The following is a 22,119-nucleotide window of genomic DNA, read 5'->3' as shown; positions in this document are numbered from 1 at the left end:
TCCCCTCCGCGATCGCGCCCGGCTGGCTAGTCACGCCCCCCCGCGGTCCGCTGCTCGCCTCGGCCTCTGGGCAGCGGAGGGCCGCGGAAAGAGAGCGAGGTCAAGGGCAGAGCGGGCGCCGAGCCCCCCTCCGGCCGCGGGGGGCGCGGAGCGGGGTGGGCGGCAACAAAGGGCGGCCGCCCCAGCCGCCGCCGCCGCCCCTGCCGCCGCCCCCTCGCGCGCACTGCCCCTCGCCCCGGGAGGGAGGGGGAGGGGAGCGGGCGACGCGGGAGCGGCGGGGGCGGCGGGAGGAGGGCGGCGCCTGCGTGCTCCTCCGCCGCCCCGCCCCCGGCGCCCCGCGGCGAGCCCGGCTCTCCTCCCGCGGCTGCAGCAGCTGCCGGTTCCTCGCGGCCTCGGCGGCGGTGGCGGCGGCGCGCTCGGAGCGGCCTGCGGAGCGGCGGACGGACGGACGGACGGACGGGCGCGCGGCCCCGGCGGCTCCCGTCTGAGGCGAAGGACGAGGCTCGGCGGCGAGGAGGCGGCGACGCAGGCGGAGGAGGCGGCGGCCGCCGGGGACCCCCGTCGGCGCCTCGGCCCCCGCGCCCCCTCCTCAGCCCGTGCTCGCTCGCGCTCGGCGGGCCGGCGCCTCGCCTCTGCGCGCGGAGATGGTGTAGCCCGGCCGCCGAAGCCGGAGCCGCCTCTGCTCGCGCGTCCCCGCGGCGTCCGCCTCCCCGCCCGAGGAGAGACCCTCTGCTCGGCGTCTCCCGCGCCGGGGAAGCCTCGGCGCCGCCGGCACCATGAGGTGAGGGGCGCGCGGGCCGCCGGCCATTGTGCCGCGGCGCCGCGAGCGCTCTGCGCGGACCCGCCTGCCCCTGGCCCGCGGCGCCGGCTCTTCCCCGCTCCCTTTTGTCCCTCCCGGCTTCTCCTCCCCCCGCCCCCTCCCCCTGCCCAGGCTCTAATTTGGGGGAGGGGGTCTCCCCCAGATGCTCTTCTTCCAGCCCGGGTTTTCCTTCCTCAATGTGGTGTGCCTGCTCCCTCGCTCCCTCCCTCCCCAGCCCCGGCTAGCGAAACCCAGGAGATGGGGAGGGGCTCGAGAATCGTAGCGTGCTTGTTGCCGAGAAACAGGTATTTTCCGTGTAGATGTAAAAATTCCCTGCACTTTTAGTACAAAGCTCTAGTGTTTAATTAAAAAAAAAAAGGGGGGGTGGGTGGGAAGGTGGGTGGGGGTGGGGGAGGAAAGTTTGGAAGGTCTGAGATCTCTGCGGAGAATAAAGTGCTTCTGATAGGGGTAAGCGGAGGAGCCGAGAAAGGTGAAATTTCCCAATGGTGGGGGAAGGGAGAGGATTTACTAGGTTTCCACTGGCGGGGGACAGTCAAGGCTGGGATAAGTTGTTTGAGGTTTGTAAGCCGGAGCGGGGGAGGGTTTTGTTTGGAAAGCCTTTCTCTCCGGTTCTGTAGCAGCAGCAGGCTGTGTTGCATTGCAGCAGGAGCAGCCGCCTTCCCCTTTCCTCTGTGATCAGTACAACACTTTTTTTTTTCAGCCCCCAAGGAAAGAATTGGATGTACCGTCGTGAAATGTTTTTTGATTAATACGATGAAACATATGGTGTGATATCTTTCTTTTTTGTTTTTTTGTTTCTCCAGTTGTGTAGGAGAATAAACCATAATGTGGTGTGTCATCCATTGGAGGGCCGCCCCCCCCCCCCCCCAGCCTTTCCTAAGCTTGTTTTGTGTCCATTACCTCCTGGTTTTGGATTGGTGCAAGACTTAGTGAGAAACGGGACCTGGTAGACTGAAGGCTGATCCATTTTGCGTTATCATCCTTAAAGGACATCTTTTAGGTTAAACAATTGTGGGTGAAGTAAATGACTCCATTTCTTTCTCCCGAGACAGTCTTTCAGCTCCTTTGGATTAGAATGTCCTTTGTGTTAAAGATTAATGGCCAACAGTTGCCAAGACCTTTATAATGTAAGGCAGTGAGATTTGAATGATACAATTACAAATTTCTTCTCTTTGGCATGAAAATGTTATGTCACTGGAATTCCCCCCCCCCCCCATTTTAAGTTCCGTTTTAAACTTTAGTTTTTATTAACTCCCCCCCCCCCCCCCCCGCCCCCAATCAGGGTTGAACACAGACCCGTTTCACTTTTTTTGTGTGTTGTGTTCACTTAAGCTTACTATGAATTTTTCCGATTCCAAGTGTCAGATCTTTATTTATGTTAGTCTTAGATTTTTGATTAATGCTTACTGACCCTTTTTTCCTTAGTGACTTCACACAAGCTATTTCAAATGTTTAAAAAGTGATTATGACCTTCAAACCAGAAATCAAGATTTATCTTTATAAAATGCAGGGTGAAAAACTTCAGTTATATTTTTGTGCATTTTTCTCAAGTTTCTAGTGGCCTTGAAAATTCAGGAACTGTTAACAAAATACACGACAGTTCTGTCATGTAATGTTATGTACTGTTGATTGCTACTTCAATGACTTAATGATACAGAGGTCTTATAGAACAAGTTAGTAATTTTTTCAGACTTGGAATACTTTTCTTAGCATTAAAAGTTTAAAATAAGGCATTTTAACATTCGATCAAAGTTGTCTGAAAGGTTATGTACAGGTATGTTAAAGTTTGAAGTATTTTGTAAAACTTAAATACCATATATTGTCTGTCTCTGGTAGATTATATCTGGACTTACAAGTTCTAGTTTCCAGTAAAATGTTAACATTTTTAAGCTGTTTTCTTCCTGTGTTTCTTACTAGTTACAGAGGTAGAGAACTCACCCTTCCAGTAGCATAAACAGGGAACATCCTCCCAGGTCTAAGGAGTTTGAGCTGTCTACAGTAAGTCTTTGTAGGCTGAATTTGCATAATTTAAGAGCAGAAAAGAGGATCAGCTAGTTTTCACTTTGAAAGGCTTGTTTGGCTTGTGTGTGACCAGTTACTTGGATAGCTCTGAGGGTGGGATGCCTTGGTGTGAGGTAAAGACTCCAGTGTTGGAAACAGCTGTGGGGATATTTTAGTGCTTAAGAAAGGACTTTGGCTAGTCTTTGTTTAATCTCAGATGCTGTAGGAACTAAATGTTAACCTTTTAATGGATTTTTAAAAAAGTTATATGAAGGATAGTTTTGGTGTTCAAAGACCATCCAGAAATAGGAAGGAATATGGAGTAGGAATTTTCTATTTAAGTTGATCGGAACTCTGAAGGAAATAAGTTTCTTATAGTGTTATTTGTGGCAAGATCTCTCTGATATTTTAATTTTAGGAGCAGCATGTTATTGTCACATAGTGTAACCTTATACAGAAGCGAGCTAAATACTTTACATTCCTGAAAGTCATAAGTCACACTCCACATTTAAATGCTGTATATAGATTTATTAAATTTTGATTAGAGGTGGGCAGTAAAAAAATGATTTAGTATTTGCACAGGACAGTGGAAGGAATTGAGGGATAAAGAGCCACAAACCCCAAAATACCAAGCTTGTACATATAGTAGCCTGTTGAATTTTTGGTTCTGTTTTTTCATTTGTGTAATGTTTCAAAAGTATAAGATTTTTTTTTTTTTTCAGTTGAGAAGTACATGTTTGGGATTTATCTTTTAAACACGGTTGATCACTCAAAAATTTTCCTTTTTTTTTCTTTTCTTTTTTTTTTTTTTTCAGAAAAAAGAGCCTGTTAAGAGTTAACATACTTAAATCCTTATCGTCTGATCTCTAGGAAGAGTTCAGAAAGTTTTGGATTGACCTTTACGTGTCATATTGTATGGCCCAGGCTACTGTAACAGTAGATACTCAGACTTTCTCTTGTAAAAAAACATAATGGGGTTGTGAGGATTTGACCAAAGCTACTTACTGGGTGACCTTGAGCTAAAACATATACCCTGACTGGCTGGCACACACACACACACACACACACACACACACATCCACTTACATATCACTTATACAAATCAGTGGTAAATATCAGCATGTATGTATGTAGTTGCACGTAGTTTATTTGTTTGCTTTTTGAGACAGGATCTTGGGTATTCTGTGCTGGCCTCAGACTCAAATGTGTAACTGAGGGATGATAACTTTAGTTCTGATTTTCCCATGTGATGACATGCACAGCTTTATGCTGTGTATGGAATTATGTCCAGAGCTTGCTACAAGCTAGACAAGCATTTTAAGATGTGTACTGTGTGAGCTTCCCTTGTTTTGAGGTTAAAAATCTTACTTTTAGACTAGTTGCACAAAAATTTGCTTCACCATTTGCCTTATTTAAGGATGTCAGGAGGTTACATTTTGCTAATGTGGTCCAGTAGGTAGTGGCTAAAATGCAGATAAGGGCATTGATGCATCTCTGGGATTGGTGAGGAAGAATGCCATGTATTCATTAGTAATATTTGCTTGAGATATGGGTCCAGAGGGTGGTTACAGGAATGCTACTTATCAAACTGTTTAATGCCCCGCTGTATTGGTTAGGTGAGGGAACTTTTTTCCAGCTTTCTTCTTGTGGGTATGTTTGGTCTTCGAAACTTTTTGTGGTTATGTTACCTTAATTCACTGTAATGATTAATATACATTTGTGAAAAGTACAATCAAGGTACAGAAAATTCAGGTTGTCTGAACTGTCTTGTTAATTGAGCCTCTTGGTAAAAAGATAGTCCTATTATTTTACAGGATTGTAGTTTCAAGTTATATATCCATGGAAGGATGAAAATAGTCTCCCCAGCCATAGGTCTTCTTAATGCCTGCAGCTGTTGAGTATGTGTCTCTTCCACAGATACTTATTTTAGAAATAGGAGCCACATCCTATTTTTGAATGTTAATATTATAGGTATTAAGTGAATAAACATTGAATATAAATGTAGATAAGTAGATACAATTTACTTAACTTTACATAGTATTCAGGTTTTTGGGTATCTTACTAATCTATTTGGAATAAGCAAAATAACTAGGCAGGTACATTTTGGACAGTAAAGAGGAAAATACATTGTTTTCATATTTTACCCTACATACAACTTCAGATCAGTGATTATTGTATAACTTTCAAAATATCCAGTCTTTATTGTGAGAGTAAGGAAGTGTTTGGAAAAAGGAGTGTCGATTTTATGTGGTTGTGGGCTAGTAGATAGATACTTAAACCCTGTTTCCTTTCTCCCCCCTCTATACCATCTTTGAAATTAATGGGTAGAATTTAGGGGAAGTAAAACTTAATGATCTGAGTTGAGGTACCACAGGAGATGCCTCTCCAAATATAAGTTTGAGAATTTTGCTTTATGGAAAAACACGAAGAGCCAAGAGTCTTCCCTGTGATAGATACCTTTGAGAAGTAATTTTTTTTTCTTCTTTTTTGCCTCTAAAGGATCTAATACTCTACTTCCAAGTCATGGTTCTATATTTTCATATCTGTGTTACCAGTAAAATACTTGGCAAATACTGTCTATATCTGAATGTGTTTGACTGGCATTCCTTTAGAATCTTCTGTTCTAACAGTAATAGTCACAGTTTTGGAGTGCTTGTAACATTCTAGAATTGTACTGGGTACAGCTCTGGTAGGATGTGGTATAGTATTTGCAGACATAAGTACTAGTATTACTTAAACAAAAACCAGCATCACTACTACAAGATGGATGTAGAATTTGTTTCTTACTCATTACCAAAGCTCAGAAGTAGCCAGAGCCTCCGATTCAGGTTTGTCTACCCACAGAGCCCTTTGAACCGTATTTCTGTTAACAGAAGAATAGCCTGCTTTTTAGTGTCTGATCAGAGACTTGAGCAGATTTAGCTTGTGTCCACAGCACTAATTGCTTTTATCCTTTTTGGTGCTTGAGATTCCGGTTTGGTAGTCAATGATATACATGACAGAAGACTGTTTTCTCGAAGCTGGAGAGTGGAAGTTTAGGGTCATTGGGGTGTGATGAGGGCTCTTTTTTGGCACTTGATGGGGTGGGAGTGGGGTTAGGAGGGATGGCTAGAGATTTTTCTTTCTTACAAAGCCATCAGTTTCACTGGCTTCATTTAACTGTACTTACCTTCTAAAGGCCCTGTCTCCAAATGTAGTTACATGCTGGGTCAGGGTATCAACAGTATAAACTGGGAGGGCACAATTCAGTCTGTGTAGCAGAACATGCTTGCATGTTGTTGGGAAAAGGTAATCTGTAACGTTTGTACTAATCATAGATAATGTAACAAAAATAATTCTTTAAAGAAAAGTATGTATGGGGAGCTAATATACCTAAGTCATTTATGATTTTTAGAAATGTGTTTACATTGGGAAGTTTCCATATTAGGATTTGAGTCCTTTTGATGTGAGACTGTGTATCTAAGTGTTAAGTAAATGATATGGTGTAAAATGGCATGGAATAGAGTAAAGAATACAGACTTTGAATTCAACTCTGGATTCGCAGTCTAGTTTTGACATTTACTAACTGATCTTTAAGATGTTTGAAGTTTTTATTTTATTTAGATTTGAATTTCTTCTGTAAAATTGAAATAATTTGTGCTTTTCAGAGTTGTTGGGAAAATTAAATAAGGCTCCGGCATAACACTTGGCACACAAAATGGGCTTGATGAGAAGAATAAATTCTGTTTCTAGGAAAGTCTAACATCTTTTATGTTAAGAATTTGAAAAGGTCCGAGGTGGTGACACTTGCCTTTGATCCCAGTACTCAGGAAGCAGAGGCAGACTTAACCTCTTTTGAGTTCAAGGCCACCCTGGTCTGTAGAATGGAGTTCCAGGCCAGCTAGGGCTACAAAGAGAAACCCTGTCTCAAAAAAACAAACAAAAATGGAGTGTTGATACGTTGGACTATATGGATGGAAATATGCTAAGAGAGGGAGGCTAGATCCAAAAGACCACATACTCAGTGATTGTATTAATATGTTGGTGGTTGCTAGGAGTGAGAGACGAATGGGAAGTTTGGTATATGTTATGAGTGTGGTTGTGTCTTTTTTGTGGGGAGGGTGGTTTTCGAGATAGGGTTTCACTTTGGCTGTCCTGGAATTCACAGAGATCCACCTGCCTCTGCCTCCCAAGTGATTAAAGGTGTGAGCCACCACTGACCGCCTGGTTCACTGCCTTCTTTTTGACCCAGTGAAAATGTTGAATTGGTATAACCTTGTGTAAATTTTGTAGTGTCTTGAGTTATAGGCCAATGTCTACCCCCAGGCCTTGGATTGTGTATGTTTACTTATTTTTAACTAGAATAGACAATACCAAAAGAGAATCTCATCTTTTTCTTACATTTACCCCTGATACTTTTGTTCCTTTGAATTAACATTGACATCTCCATGTTTACTTAACTGAGTGAGACAGGAGACATAACACTGTTGTCTTCTCTGCGGAGCCAGCTATGTGAGTGCTTATATTGAATCCTTGACAGTGGTGTCTTTGAGAACCCTGGGCAAGTTAGAGGGTATCTGTTACTGCTAACAGTTAGTTCCCTGGTTACATATAAAATGGCAGGCAGTCCAGATGGCTCTGCAGGTCTGAAGGTGCCTGCCACCCAGCCTGTGTTTGATCCTGGACCCTCATGGTGGAAGGGAAGAGCAGCTTCTGCAGGCTGTGCTCTGACCCCCACCCCAAAAATAAACTAAAAAAAAACAAACAAAAAAAAAACAACTAAGTCTTTAAAAATAATAAATATTGACTAAAAGCTACCCATAAAATGTGATAGAGCACATCTATAGTCTCTTTAGAAAACTGTTTAGTCTGAGTGCTGTTTTCCTTGAGTCTGTTTACAGTGATCTCAGATACCAGCGAGAGTTTTGTCTTTGGGGAACAAGATAGCTGTGGTGACATTTTTAAATGAACTGAGTACTTTTCCAGTGGAAAAGGCCCGCAGGAATACCTGATCTTGGTAATAATGATGGCATGAATTCAAAATAAGTACCCTTTACTGTTCTTCAGAAGGTCTTTATTTTCTGTTCTCTTTGGTATCTCTGTCATATCAATTTGATAGGGGAGAGGCTTTAGAAAAAGAACTCCAGAACATAAGTAAAATGAATAGTCTTTAGGTCAATTCTCAAGGGAGTCCAAATGCTGGATTTATAGTTCAGTGAAGGGCTGGCTCTTCCTGTTAAGGTTATAGTTACTCTGTATTGGTTAGGTGTTTGTTTTGATCTGCAATCCTGTTTTTGTTTTTTAAGGTAGGTTTTTCTCTGTGCATCCCTGTTTTCCTGGAACTAGATGTACAGAAGAGGCTAGTCTCAAACTTAGAGCTCTGCCTGCCTCTATCTCTCTTGAATGAGGGGTTAATGTTCATTTAAAAAAGTTCTTTATAATTTACTTAGTAATTGTATTTTAGCAAGTGAACAAGTTACTATTGTTCAAATAAACATCTAGTGAAAATTGCTTTTTCCCTTCCATTATAAAAATGGCACATATTTTTTAAAGTGTAAAGATGTTAAACACTCAGATCCAAACTAAGTAGATTTGTGTATTTATGTGTGATGTACTTGTGACTTGTGTCTGTACGCCAGTGTATATTTACATGTGTAGGTCAGAGGTCAGCTTCTGGTGTCTTCCATTCTAAAGTTTTTTTTTTTTTTTTTTTTTTTTTTTTAAAGACAGGACCTTTCACTGAACCAGGAATTCATCTGTTTGGATAGGCTGGCTAGGTAATATGCTTCAGGAATACACTTGTCTCTGTTTTCCCAGCAGTAAAGTGCAGTTAGTTGGCTTTTAAGTGGGACTGGGGATCCAAATTCAGGCCTTTATACTTATATAGCAGGCCTTTTAAAGACTGATCAGTCATTCTTTTTAGTCTTTTCCAGACAGGGTTTCTCTTTGCAGCTCGGACTGTCCTGAAACTCACTCTGTAGACTATGCTGGTACCCAGTTCAGAGAGATCTGTCTGCCTCTGCCTCTTGAGTGCTGGGATTAAAAGTGTCTGCCTCCATCACCTCCCTTGAATTACCAGGTTTTGATACACATTATGTACGTTATTAGAGTTCCTTTTCCCCCCCATATCTGGCCAGCTCATTGTAATCAGTCTTTTTAATCTTTGTCAGTCTGACAGTCTGATAGGGAAAAGTATTAGTGTGTACACACTAGTAGGATTGAATATCTCTTAATGTGCTTAGGCTAGGTATCTGTCTTTGAGTATCTGTTCATGGGCTATTTCCTCAACTTTGAGTATCTATATCTGTTCTTGACTATTTCCTCAACAGTATTAGTTTTTTTGATGATTCATATATTTTAAGGATACCGGTCTTTTATAGTGCATGTCTATTGTACTTCTTAACTATTATTTTTAACAGACCACCTCAAAATCTAGTATAAGGTTTATTGGTTTTCTGAGTAGTAAGGTTTGGTCTTACTAAGTCTGCTGTGTTATATTTCATTTAGCTAGTCTTCTAGCTTCATCTCTGTTGCTGTGTTACACACTATGCCCCAAAATAGTTAATGGGAGGAAAGGGTTACAGTTCATCATTGAGGGAACTCAGGAGCTCACAAGAACCACAAAGAAATGCTTCCTGTTGTCTTGCTTGCCCAGGGAATGATGACACCCATAGTGGGCTGGGCTGGCTGCCTTCAGTTAACAGTCCAGATAACCTTACACAGGCCTCTCAGGTGACTAGGCTGTGTTAAGTTGGCATCTCTGAAATAGTAAAACAATATCCTTTTAATGCATACATATCCAGCCTCTCCTGTATCTCCTTGTTTTTATTTACTTGGCCTCATGTTTTCAAGCCTAGAGTGAGTATATCAGTATGGAAGGAGACTACAGATCATGAGGTATTAATCATTCAGGGGGCATCATGTAAAATCTGCTATGGGTGTCTTCTAAATTTGTCTCCTTTTAATTTTGCTTGGTCTCAGAAGATTTGAAGTTTTTCTATCAAATTCATCAGCAGTCCATCTTTGTAGTCTCTCTCTCTCTGTTACCATGCTTTCTGTAACCTAAAAGTAGATTTAGAGTTGCCTATAATTTCTTCTGTTTTATAGTTTCATTGGTGTTTAATTTAAACATCAGGAATTGATTTTGGAGTAAGTGAACTATGAACTATGTAGTCAGCTAAATAGCATTTATTGAATAACCCATCCTTTAGACTTGAAAGACCATATTCATTTTTACTGAATTTCCATAAGTACTCAATTCTGTTTCTGAATTCAATGTCCCCCTAACTCCTTGCCCTTTTGTTTGTAGTAGCAGTGATTCAGGCATGTGTCAGGTACTCTGCCGTGGTCTACTGTTGAGCCATTCCAACTTCCCAGTACCTTTTTTAATCAGAGAAAGGGAAGATGTTCTTTAATTTTCAAGTTTTGATTTGCTTTTCTTCTGTTTTCAAATTAACTTCAGAGTAATTTTGTCAAAACTAGTAAAAATGAAGTAACCCCCTGACCCCCAAATATGTTCTGATTTTAGTTAGAATTACTGACACCAATGGATTAATGTGGTTGGGGAGCATAGTGAGCCTTTATTTATAATTCTGCCTTTCATTTAGATTTTCTGTCATCTTTAGAAAGTACAGCTACATACTTAATGTTTTTTAAGTTACACATAGCATGTAAAAAGTTATTATTATTATTTTTTTTTTCTTTTTGAGAGAGGCCTTGCTGTAAAGTGCAAGGCTGGTATGGAACTTTAAGCTAGGTTTGCCTCAAATGTGGGGTCTTCCTATCTCAGTTTCCCCAAGGCTGTGATTGCAGGAGTGTGTTTTCAGGCCCAGGTGACTTTTTGTGTGACAGTCTTAGGCTGATGAAGCTCAAGTTGCGATCTTTCTCCCTTGGCCTTCAGGCTGCTAGGATCAGCATGTATCTTGTTTAATTTTATATAATTTTTTGTATTTATTATTTTCAATCATAAATCTTGTGTTTAGAAAAAAAATTGCTAATTAATTCCATTGTTAGCATTTATATTCTCACTTTTTAAAGAGTTTTAAGAGTTCAAAACATTATGGAGTACCTACCACCTGAAAACTTACTGTGTGAATTCAGTAGATGTTGCTTGCACAGCTAAAAGCTAAGGGACTATTGTCCCACTTTTGTGGGTGGTGAAAAAGAGGCAGGGACAGCTAAGTTTTTCTCACGGTTATCTATCCAGTTTTCAGCTGTTTTTCTTGCTGAGAGCCTTGGTTTTTACTAGTAAGTTCTTAGGTTTCTCTGTAATTGTTAACTTCCACTGATTGGTAATTTGATGTTTGGTGAATAGTTTTATCTTGCTATTTCACGTACAAAGGGTCTATAATTTCTTCAAATAATTGGTGTAAGAACAAGACTATGTAGAATGAATTAGCCTAGAATGTTTCATAGATAACAGTGCATTGCAATGATGGAGAGAAATGGATTTATTTTCACTTAATCTTAAAAAATGGAACAAAATTATGAAAACTTTGATATTATGGTTGCACTTATGTTACATTGTTAGAATGCAAGGATAATGAATCAAGTGTTGGTTGCTTTAATATTCGTTTCATAATTTTCTGACAAAATTGCAAGGTATCAACAAACCAAAGTTTTCATGCTGTAGTGAACTTTTCTAATATGATAAACCCATTTTTGCTAAAATACTTAAGATGTAATTGTTTTCCTAAGGGCTTTATTTTGCATTTTTTTTTTTTTAAGATTATCTTCTTTTCACCTTGTCATAATCAGGTCTTTGTAGTTGTCACCAAGCATGTCATGTAACCTAAAGTGCTAATTAAACATTAAGAGATTGTTCTTTGACATACTTGAGAGGCTAAGACAGGAAGATGTTAAGTTCAAGGCCTGGGTTCTATAGTGGCTTCCTAGCCAGCCTTGTCTGTTCAAAAGAAAACAAAAGCCCAAACAAGCAAATAAAAAAAGAGAAAGAAAAAAATTTATCTCATATAATTTGAAGTCTAGAGGTAGAGTGCCCTCACTTAGCACACACTGGAGTTCTCCCTGACTTCTGAGGACCCAGGCCTCTTGTCATTTCTGGTACCCACCTTATCTTTACCATGCATGTAGGTCATAGGATCTCCATACCTTAAATTCAACTGGGTAAGTCTTGCAGAAAATAGAACTGTTTTTTCTTTGTTCCTATTCAAACCCCTGAAGGCAGTGATTTTCAAACTGTGGACTGTGACCCCCTTGAGGGGTTTCACATATCAGATAGTTAAATTACGATTTACAGTAGCAGCGAAGTTATAGTTAGGAAGTAGTGAAATAATTTTATAATTGGGGGTCATCACAGCACATGGAGCTGTATGAAAGGGTTGCGGCATTAGGAAGGTTGAGAAACTTAAGGTATAATAAAGTTCACTGCTGAAATGATAGGTGATAAATAGCTGAGGCTGTCAGCTATGCAGGGATATATAGAGTGAACTTTAAGACCCCGCATGCCTCTTCTCAGTCACTATCCTTAGTTTCATTTTTGTCAGGAGCATTGCATTAATTAGAAACAGTTTTCATCGACTTCATAAAGGGTTGTGTTTTTGAAGGGTTTGCACTTTCAATCTGTAGATGTTTGCATTGTGTGGCTTGGAATTGGAATAACTGATGGAGAGATTGACTGCAGAGGGGAAGTGGTGGACACTTTCAGAGGCTGTGTTGCCTTGGGAGGTATATTTAAAGGGGTCGATTTTGTTTTTATGAATTTTTCTTTAGTGGTTATTCTTTTAGGATTTCTTTTGCCTCCCGGGCAAGTTCTGGGAGTCTACAGAACCTCTTTGCTAAGATCCCTTTATCTGTTTTGTCTTCTCTTACATTTTCATAGATACATTGCTCTGAGTCATTTACTGTATTGGTGTATTATTCCTATCTAGTCTGTCATCTCTACAGTAGTCAGATCTTTCTGATTTAGATTTTATTAGCTCAGCCTCATCCTTATCAGCCCTCCTTATCTTCTGTGTTTCTTAGAATTAAAAACTAGCTTTTTGTTATCATGGCCCAAGTCCTACATGATTGCTTCCACTCTGTGATTCCAGAGTTAATAGAGTAGTCCCAAAGTGACTTATAAAGACAGCATGGAAATCACCCATTCCCTTGTACTTGGCTTAGTAGGGAGAGATGTATTTATCTGTTTTCAAGAGCAGTAAAGAAAAATCCTTGATATCATGAGGGTAGGGACTGTTTTACATATTTGTGGTTGATTTCTTTCTAAGTAGTGCCAGTCACACATGATATGTAAACTTCCTATAGTATTTATACCTCTTAGTTATAGTTTGTCAACGTTACTGAGTTTTCATTTAAAAGTTTTGAGTTTTGGAGCTGGATTGAACCCAGTACCTTGCTTAGCATGTCCTTGGTATTAATTGTCAAATCATAGTTACATTTTTAGAGTACAGTAGGATGTTTCATACATATTGTGTATGATATGGAATGATTAAATAAAACCAGTTAGCTTTCCCCTTGATGTATTTTTGTGATGGCATATTTGAAGTTGACTGTTTTGAATATATGGTATTATTGACAAGGTTCAACCTGCTGTGCAGTAGTAGATCCCTTGCCACTCTTATTTTGTATTGCCTCAATAAAGTGCATTTTGTTCTGCTTTAAGAGAATTGCTTTTGAATGCCATCTTTTAACATTATATATTCTTCTAAATTGGAAGTTTTCCATTTTTGGAGGCAGGTATTCAAGTTTAACAGAAAGAATTGTGTCTGTGAAGGACAGCAAGTTGGCTCAGTATGTAAAGGTGGTTGCTGTCAAATCTGATGAGCTAGGTTCAAACCTCAGAACACATGTGATAAAAGAAAAGAGCTACACATTATCTCTGACCTTCCTACATAAGAGTGTTCTGGTGGGTACTCACACAAACAAGCTTTAAAAAAATTAAAGAACATTGCCTTTGAGACCTTGCCTATCCCAAATTTCAATTTCTTTTCTACATAAATTAGGATTAATAATTAATTGCCATATTTTTGAGACCATACTAAGTTTAGAAGATTTCTGTATTTAGAATTTTAGAATTCCCGTGTGTGTGTGTGTGTGTGTGTGTGTGTGTGTGTGTGTGTGTGTGTGTAAGGAAGGAAGGAAGGAAGGAAGGAAGAGAGGGAGCCAGGCTGGCTAGGAACACACAAGAGTTGATGTTGCTCAGTAATAAAATGTATGTTTCACGTGTGTGAAACCTGGGTTTAACCCCAGCACCAGAGGGTGTTAGAAAAAGCAGCAAGTTGATTTTAAATCTTGAGTCTGAAATTTGTGGATAGCCTAGTATGTTAGGAAGTCAGATAGGATTCCTGTGTTCTTTGCGTTTTCTAGTTTCTGGTCTTTGCTCCAATTCTTGCTTGTAGATAAAAACCTTTACTTTCTGCTTCTCTGGTCATACAATTCTGCCTCTATTAATATGACACCCCCATTTGTTTGAGTCAGGGCCTCACTATATGTATGCAGCCCAAGTACTTTAGCTTCTCAAATACTAGTGCTTGATACCAAGCCCAGTGATAAGTTTTCCTTTTCTAAGAATTCCAGCCATACAGGATTAAAGGCCTAACATTGTGTCCCTTCTTTAGTGACCCTGCTTATAAATAAGGTCTTACTCTAAGATATTTCCTAAGTCCTAGCCTGAGTTTCTCATTTGGATATTTATGACAACTTTTATCTCATTCATTGCTCACTTTGGGAATTCAGGTTGCTTCATGACAGATATAGAAGGAAACTTGTATATATGTTTTTAAAGAAATACATGCAAAGGGTCAGAAAAAAGCTAATATCTCTGATAAATTCAGAGTTGGAGGATCTGAGATTACACAAAAAGCAGTTTTGTTTCTATACACCAGTAATGAACCATTGAAAAAGAGAAATTAAAAAAAGTGGTTTCATTCACATTAGTATCTAAAGGAATGAAATGCTAAGGAGTAAATTTAATCAAGGAGTTAAAGTTTGTATCTTCAAAATGAGAATTTTCTGGATGAAACAAAGATCTACATAAATTAAAAATACAGTTAAGAGGACGTTGGTACCCCAAATGATAGATATGAACACTGCCGTCCTGTCAAAATTGATAGTGGAATTTCAAGGGACCAAAAATAAACTTAAAAAGCAGAATTAGAAGGTCTATCTATATGTCCAGTTCCAAAACTTACTAGAAAGGGCTGGTGGGATGGCTGGCTTCACTGGTCAGTACACTTGCTCCCAAGACTGATGACCTGAGTTCAATCCTTAGGGCCCACATGGTAGAAGAGAAATTGACTCCTTCGTGTATATTTTTATGCTCACACATGCACCCTCTCCACCCCTCCCCACATATTTTTAAAAAATCTTCCTAAAATGTTGTAGTGATCAAAATATCCCAGTGAATAGAAGAGAGTCCAAAAATAAACTCTCAGGTACACAGTTCAGTCTATTTTCAACAAGAGTGAAAAGCCTGCTGGATGTGTTGACTTAGACCTGTAATTGCAGCACTGGAGAGGATGGGGCAGGAGGAGTTTTAACTAGTTTGAGGCCAGCTTGAGCTAAATAATGAGTCAATCCTACTTTAAATACCCCCCCCCCCAAAACAAAACAAAACCAAAGGAACAAACAAGCCAAGAAAAACAAAAAGAGTGATAAGATTATACAGGGGGTGAAATTTATCTTCTTTTTAACAAGTTACACTGAAGTTAATTCCCAGGTCTTCAAAATGAGATTTAGTGCTTTTCCCCCAGTTTCAGAGCGCACACGCGCGCGCGCACACCCACCCACCATCTAGGCTACATGAGACCTCTGAAAGAAGCAAAATTACTGGTTGACGGAAGCCTATTAGTTTGTTAGGAGTTATCTGAAGGAAACAAAAGAAAAACATGCTCTTGAATTTTAGTATTAGTGAAATGCAAAAAATAAAGCTCTTCAAAAGAATGTGTGTTTCATTGTTTAGTGCAAATATTTAACATTTAAAAATGAATCTTGTTTTGAGGTAGGGCCTTGGTGTGTATCCTCCCCTGCTTTCTGACAGGCTGTATCACCAAGCTAGCCTTGAATCTATGCTGCTTCTGCTTCAGCCTCCCACCTGAGACTGCAGTCATGCACTACTACTCTTCCTAAGACAACACCTTTTTTTTTGTTTGTCTGTGTATGTGTGTGGTGTGTTTGAATGCATGTGTGGGGGGCTAGGGATGAACAGCAGGCATCTTCCTTGATGTCTTTCCACTTTATGTATTGAGACAAGCTCTTATTGGAACCTAGTGCTCACCAGTTTGGCTTCCTGGCTAGCACTCTGCATCTCAATTTAAGTTTCAAACTTTGTCAGCAAGCACTTATTCATACTGAGCTATTCCCTTCAGCCCCTGAAAGATGAATTTTTCTATTCTACAAATACTCTATGAATATATCTATAGACCTGGTAGTTGATGAGCACTGAAAGGCTGGCAACCTCGCAGATGTTCTTCCTGTTCTTTTACGGCGGGGAAACTGAGGCTTAGATGGTGAGGTGACTTGGCTGAAGTCATACCTTTGGTAAATGGTAACTGAGCTTCAAATCTAAGTCCTTCCTGTTAAACATACGGCCTCTTACTAAATTATACCTTTCAGTGCTATTTACTTCTCTTTCAGATTTGATGTTTTTATACTTAAGGTTCTACCCGGTGCTGTCTGAATGCAAGGTGGAGCTTGTGAAGGAAGCAGTAGGAAAGATGGCAGATGGGCAAGACTGTATAAAGTTTTTAAGAGATGGATGGTGCCATGTACTTCCTATAAATTATTTCTTCTAATTCCTTTCATCATTCATAGTATATAGGATGCCCTTGTGTTGGAGTATGTAGTGGTAGAACCTTGTTTGAAACCCAGCTTTGTCTTATTTCCAAGCTTACATTTTTTTCCCCTTGAAGTCTCTTTAAAATGATTTGGAACTTTTCTGCTAGATCAGTACCTTGAAATTTAGAGCTTGCAGGGGTTAATATAGAAAATTATTTTAGTGGCTCTTTGAAGCAGCGTGTCAATTCAAAGTGCTCCTAAATAATTTTCTCAGTCAACACATTGTTATAAGTAGATTAACTGTTATATGAATTTAAAAGTTTTTTTTTATCATTTAAAGGTTTGGAAAACACTTTTAAACTGTGTGTGTGTGTGTGTGTGTGTGTGTGTGTGTGTGTTAAATCTGTTATGATAAATAGAGGTACTTCATAATGGTGGAGGTATTTAACTGCAGTTTTTAATTTTTGTTTCTTAGGTGAAGTAGAGTTTTACTTGAAAAAGTTTTGTGAAGTGATACCAGTTACCTATATGCACAATCCATAGAGTTCGTTCAGATTCTAAGATTTAAAATGTCTGTAGTTTTTACAGTCTTTTGAGCAGCTGAAGGTGTCTATTGATATTAAGTTATGAAACAGAAGGTGTCTGTGCACACATGAGCACTATTACCTGTTACTTTAAAACTATATGGGCCTGGAGAGATGTCTTAGCAGCTAGTGTACTTGTTGCTCTTGCAGAGGAGAGCCAGGTAACCTAGTACTCAAAGGCAGTTGACAATCATTTGTAATTCCAGTTCCAGAGAATCTGACTCCCTTGTTTATCCTCAGTGGGCACTGTACCACACTTGGTGCATGGATATATATGCAAGCAAAAATATCCATGTACACACGATTAAAACAAAACAAAACCAGAACTACCTTATAAATGTTTTCAAATACGGTATGGCCCCAAAATGAGCTTTTGCTCATTTTTTTGCTAAGAGAAACAAAACAGACATTGAGAATGAAGATATAATAATACTTGGAAGTTTAAGTAATTTAGAATTTGGATTTACCATTTTGTAGTTTTACAAGTTATTTATATAATTAGATGTATGTTGGTAAGACATGCAAGTATACACACACACACACACACACACACACACACACACACACACACACACGATACTTTGTTACCTTGGTGGAGTTAATTGTGGCTTGGCAAATCAAGAAAGGGAGTCTTGTACTGTTTTCAGATTGCAGAATCTTGTTGCTATGTAACTAGCATTGTCAGTCAGCATTGGGCGTAGTAAATTGGTATTCTCTGCCCCTTTTCACCACAGGCTCACTTTGTAAATGGTTTGGGACTATTTTGTAAGTTTTTATTTTAAAACGGACATTTAAAGATTTTTGTTGCTATTCATAATTGGTTCTATTTAAGGTTTGTAGAGTTTCTCTGCACATAGAAAACACTAAAATGCTTGTGCTGGGAGAGTTTATAGATCTGTTTCCAAGTTGTTTCAGGTTAGAACAGTGTATTTTGGTTTTGTTGCTGAAGAGATAGCACCAACTTCCAGAGTGTATTTTTTGCTTGAGAATTCAAGTTAAATATTTTGAACATCAAAATTTTATCATAGTACAACGTGTTTTGAAATTTACTTTTGGAAAGTAAGGAAAGTATCTTAAGATGCTTTTAATTGTAAATGATTTTTAAAACAGGAATCTTGAACTTTTATACAGTCTTATATGGAATATAATGATTTATTTTCCAGTAGGAGAAATGAAAATACAGTGACAAAATGGGTGATAGATAACAGTAATAACAGGGTTTCCCCTACAGTTCTGGCTGTCCTAGAACTCACAGTGTAGACCAGGCTGGCCTCTGAACTCACAGAGATCCGCCTGCCTCTGCCTCCCAAGGGCTGGGATTAAAGGTGTGCACCAAAACCACCCGGTGCAATGTTAATCTTTTTGAATATTGCACATAAAACATAATATAAAGTTTGCCCTCTAAGGTACATACTTCTGTTCCAGATCAAAAGACTGAGGCATAGAGTGATATAAAATTAGCGGTTGGTGGAGCCAGGCTTCCAGCGCCAGCAGTCGGACTCTTGACTATGCTCAACCACTGTGTTATGTTGCCCTCTTTTGGAATTACTTCATGCTATGTTTGGTAAGAGCAATGATAAAAAATGTATTTTTAATTGCTTTATGTAGCTTTTTCAAGTCAATATTCACTGCACTTTGCTATTTACTTTGTAAATCACTGACATATTTAGTATATTTTTTTGTAGATATTTGTACAAATTTTGGTGTTTAAAGCCAGGGTCTCATAATCTAGACCAACCTAAAACACTCTGTAGCCCATACTATGTTTGACCTCATAGACCTCCTGTCTCAACCTTACAGGTGTTATGAATTCTAGTACAATGCTGTCCAAAGCTTACAGCCAGTTATCATTGGGTCATCTACTTGGTCTAGTATTTTCTGAATTTTGGCTCTGGGTGACCGATAGTAACTGTGCTATTGCAAATCTAGAGAATAGAGCATTGGGCCTGGGTAAAAGAAGGGAAACATTACTAAGGCGGTGCTTACAAGATGAAAGTGGACTTTTGTAGATTCTGCTTTCCTCCTGCTTTGTTTAATGTGGACACTATATTTCTATTTCTGCTCTCCCCCTCTACCCCATGAGACAAGGTTCCTTTGTGTAGCACAGTCTGCCCTTGAATTTGCAGTCCTTATACAGCAGCCTCTTGACTGCTGGCATTATAGGCATGACCCACCAGGCCCTGCTTCTGTGTCTATACCTTAAGGACTTGACTTTTCCCTCTTTGAGCCCCACCCTGCTTTCTCAGCTGCTAGACTTTCCTCCCTTAAACCCAGAATCTTGATTTTCTGGATTTATACATTGTCTTGTGTTGCTCAGCAGATTTACTCCATAATTTCCTCTTCATGTTTCTTGCCGTTGCACCATGTTTTAAAGACAACTTTTTTGTTGTTTGTTTTTTAGTCAGGGTTTCTCTGTGTAGCCCTGGCTGTTCTGGAACTCACTTTATATACTAGGCTGGCCTGGAACTCACAGAGATCTGCTTAAAGACAGCTTTTACATTGCAGTTTATGTCCAGGTGATTATGCTGCATGCATTTTGCATTGTTAGCTTGGTGTATTTTCCATTTTTAATGTTTTTAAGAAACTCAGAATTTTATTACATGAATATTTCACTGTAATTTACCTTTCCCGCTGTCTATTTACATAGTTGAAATTTATTTTGTATAAGGAATAATGCCCTTTTAAACCCAAAGTTTTTTTTTTTCTTCTAATTGTAGGCTGTGTCCTTAAGATAAAATTCCAGAAATAGTAATAGATCCCTGAAGAAATAGAAACAGTTTTAAAAGCTCTTGAATCATATTGCCAAAATGCTTTCTAAAAGTGTTGTGCCAGTTTTTATTCCGGCAGGCAAATACACAGCTTCACAACACACAAGAGTGTCCACACCACAGCTTCACAACCTGCAGCTGCAGAGAATGTTTGGATGTTGAACTTTAAATGGAAGAGTCATTAACTATGGGTTCTGCTGAGCTTTTATCCTAAATTATGCTTAGGTTCTAACTGGTTATGGTCAGATTCCTGAGAAGGAAGGCATAGCTTACCAGACTCAGCTCTTTAAACTGTTTAAGTTTTGTTATGATGCAGGTCTTGCTCTGTTGAGACATTTCTCGGGCACATTAAGTGCCTTTCTGGTAAGAGTGAGCCTCAAGCATTTTGATAAGTTGACTGATGGGGAGAGATTGGTATGGTTTCACATGACATTTATTTACCTGGATAACTGGGTAGCTTTCCTCAGATGTGTAGTAGTATCTGAAATTGCTCTCTTAAGGATGGATAGGACATTTACCCATGAATGAAAGAGTTCATGGGAAAATTCCTACCAAAAGTTGGTCATAATAGTGACCTAAGTCTTCAATGCCTATATAACGTCATTTCTCTTTGGCCCAGATCACTTTGACATAAGTGATTTTTAAGGTTTTTTGTTTGTTTGTTTTCTCCTTACGGCATTAGCTGATGTCTTGGTCTTACTCCCCCATACAGCTTCTCTCTTCTCAGTGATATTGGGCTCCTGGTCTACACAGTTTGAGTGCTGCTGATTCCAAGTTCAGAATTGTTTTGGTTTTGTTTGAAATGGGGGTCTCACCCCATCACATATACTGCCATGAAACTCACAATGTAGCCCTAGTGTATCTCAGTCTTTTTTTTTTTTTTTAAACATTTTTAATTTAACTTTATTTTATGTGCTTTGGTGTTTTGCCATGAGTGTCAGGTCCTCTGAAACTAGAGTTCTAGACAGTTGTGATGCCATGTGGGTGCTGGGAATTGAACCCAGGTCTCCTGGAAGAGCAGCTGGTGCTCTTAACCACTGAGCCATTTCTCCAGCCCCCGTGTGTCTCAGTCTTTAAGCAGTCCTCCTGTTTCTGCCTCTCAGGTGTTGGGATTACAGGCATGAGCCACCACTAGCAATTTGTTTTGCCATATCTTTATAGAGCATTACGTGCATTTATTTGACTACTGTTGTGTTTTACTCTTAGAAAATCTTTTGAAAAAGAGAAGAGGACATATATGAAAACTGTGTCATCAATAATTTCATTCCTTCCCAAAGTAATAATCCTTCAGTATGTTTGATCTCACTGCTGTGATGAAACACCTTTGACTAGGTAATTAACAGGAACTTGTTACAGTTATAGAGGCTGGGAAGTCCAAGATCAAGGAACTAGCAGATTTATGGTATGATAAGGATTTATGGGTTCTAATGTTGTGAAAGACATACATCCATTTAACTTGTTGCCTCTAAGTCTTCTGAAGATATTGGTCCTGTTTAATAAGGATGATGGCTTAATGGTCTAATCACTTCCCAAAGGTCCAACCTTCTAACACTAGCACTTTGGCAATTTGGTAACATAGGACTTTTGGAGGATATGTTCAACCTCATTGGAACTGGAGTGTCAGTAAGATTTGTTATCAGTTGGTGGTGGAGGATGCCTTTAATCCTGTCAGTTGGGAGGCAGAGGCACATGGATCTCTGAGTTTGAGGCCAGCCTGGTCTACAGGCAGGGATACATAGAGAGTCTCTGTCTGGAAAAATAAAAGAAAAAAATTTGTTTTTTATACCAATCAAAAGATAATAGTTTATAGTAGGTGTGTGTGTGTGTGTGTGGGTGTGGGTGTGGGTGTGGGTGTGTGGGTGGTCATGTTTCCGCAGTTCTAGGGTGAAAACAGCAGACAATGTTGGTTGAACTGGAGTTATTCTAACTTGTAATTTTGTCTGGGCTCATTTTGAGCCCAGGTACATCCTCCTGTCTCAGCGTTCTAAATGCCAGGGTTATACTCATGCACCACGTGTTCAGTAGTCTTCACATAGTTCCTCCACAGTCCCATTTGTGTAGTTGTAAGTTGAGAGCCAGCAGTGTTTCCTTTAGTCTCCAGGGAGAAAAATCTTGCTTGAACCATTGTCCCTTCTATGGGATTAGGTCACTGTGGAGTGGGGAAAGGGGCTGCTGCTTCTGTGTTTCATTTTGTGGGAAAGGGAATGTTGACAACTAAGGAAGAAGGTAG

At 39.7% G+C, this 22,119-nt stretch overlaps 1 protein-coding gene across 10 annotated transcripts in view; it reads left to right on the top strand.

Moving 5' to 3' along the window:
- The first annotated feature begins 634 nt into the window (after positions 1-634).
- Positions 635-22,119, top strand: part of Enah (ENAH actin regulator) — a 104,780-nt gene continuing 83,295 nt past the window's right edge. For 2 of the 10 annotated variants that reach the window (XM_051186469.1, XM_051186467.1), the window contains exon 1: positions 5,508-5,649. In XM_051186469.1, the coding sequence (XP_051042426.1) occupies positions 5,585-5,649 (65 nt within the window). In that variant the 5' untranslated portion in view covers positions 5,508-5,584. Of the gene's footprint in view, positions 782-1,042; positions 1,105-5,500; positions 5,650-18,546; positions 18,686-22,119 lie in introns of those variants that run through there. The other 8 variants (XM_051186462.1, XM_051186461.1, XM_051186466.1 and 5 more) reach the window with 8 other exon arrangements.

The sequence above is a fragment of the Phodopus roborovskii genome, unplaced genomic scaffold (genome assembly GCF_943737965.1).
Source record: "Phodopus roborovskii unplaced genomic scaffold, PHOROB, whole genome shotgun sequence".
Classification (NCBI taxonomy): Eukaryota; Metazoa; Chordata; class Mammalia; order Rodentia; family Cricetidae; genus Phodopus; species Phodopus roborovskii.
The sequence above is the reverse complement of the archived record's forward strand: the minus strand, read 5'-3'. Positions and strand labels throughout refer to the sequence as shown.